At 36.0% G+C, this 1,369-nt stretch overlaps 1 protein-coding gene across 1 annotated transcript in view; it reads left to right on the top strand.

Moving 5' to 3' along the window:
* The first annotated feature begins 591 nt into the window (after window positions 1–591).
* The window catches only part of LOC103798591 (nectin-3-like), a 34,208-nt gene continuing 33,430 nt past the window's right edge, over window positions 592–1,369 (top strand). Inside the window, exon 1 of the mRNA XM_009070866.1 lies at window positions 592–997. Within this exon, the coding sequence (XP_009069114.1) occupies window positions 636–997 (362 nt within the window). The 5' untranslated portion in view covers window positions 592–635. The remainder of the gene's footprint in view (window positions 998–1,369) is intronic.

Below are 1,369 nucleotides of genomic sequence, written 5' to 3' on the forward strand. Positions count from 1 at the left end.
AGTAGAAACTAGAATAGGAAAGTGGAAACTGAATTCTTGGATTGATTATCACTATTGACATGGAGTAGTTTGTGGAGTTTTGATAGGGGGTTTTGTGTGTTTTTTAATTGTTGCTTTGCTTTTTAAGTACTTACTGGTATAGTAAATGGAAGCAGTTTCACTTACGCCTTTCTCCTTAAGTAGTCTTATATTAAGTCTGGTTTTGAAAGTAAAAATAAGTGCAGTAATTTAGCCTAAATTTTTACCTGATACTCTGGATCAGTAATCAGACTGCTAAAGTACCATGCCTCATTGCTGGTTTTTTGGTAAATCTGAATAGACACAATGCTTGTATCTAGTAAAATTCTTGAAAAACTGTTAACACCAGTTGCACAACTGTCAGGTCATGTTTAGAGGAAGCTTTGTGTTAGTGATAGTATTCTCTGAGAAATGGTTGATCTATACCTAGCTTTTATTAGATGTTTTGGGGTTTTTTTTTGATGTTTTTGCTTGAAGCATGCTTCTGTAGTGTTTCTACACTGCTGTGAATCAGTTACTAGGAAGAAAGTAGGAATACCCTTTTAAAAAGGCCAGCTAATTAGTGAAGAAGGCTTATTGTGAATACTTAGAGCCATAACCTTCTTGTGTACCAACTAATGATTGCTTTGTTTTTAGGTGCCTTAGCTGGACCAGTTGTTGATCCACATGTGACAGCAGTCTGGGGGAAGAAGGTTGCACTGAAATGCATAATTGATATAAGTGAAACAATAACACAAGTTTCTTGGGAGAAGATATATGGTAAAACTGCGCAGACTATTGCTGTTCATCATCCTGAATATGGAATATCTGTTCAAGAAGAATACCAAGGAAGAGTGGCATTTAAAAACTACTCACTTACTGATGCAACAATCATCTTAAAAAATGTAAGCTTTTCTGATGCAGGAGAATATATTTGCAAGGCAGTTACATTCCCACTTGGAAATACACAGTCGACAACAACTGTAACTGTACTAGGTAAGTCAACTTCTTTATGAAAGGAGGTAGAATTCCATGAACTTACTAATACATTGTATTTTACCCTTTAAACTAAAGAAAATATGAAATATGTATTTGCTGGTCTTTAATTATATGTAACTTCTTGTTCTTAGTAATGTCCTTGGAGACTTCTTTTGGGTCTTGCATCTTTAGACCTTGATCTTTTTGATTGTTTAGATATTAAATAAGCATTGTGCTACTACATTTAGACGGTGCTTTAGAAGGTGGACCAGGCAATGCTGCTACTAGGGACTTGTGTCTGTGTGTGCTGAGAAGCTGCTGAACATGTCTTTAGCTACCACCTTGGCTAAATTCCCTCATAAATTCCCTCAGTTAGTGCTGTGAGCACTCACCG

This window comes from Acanthisitta chloris, unplaced genomic scaffold (genome assembly GCF_000695815.1).
Source record: "Acanthisitta chloris isolate BGI_N310 unplaced genomic scaffold, ASM69581v1 scaffold4263, whole genome shotgun sequence".
Lineage (NCBI taxonomy): Eukaryota > Metazoa > Chordata > Aves > Passeriformes > Acanthisittidae > Acanthisitta > Acanthisitta chloris.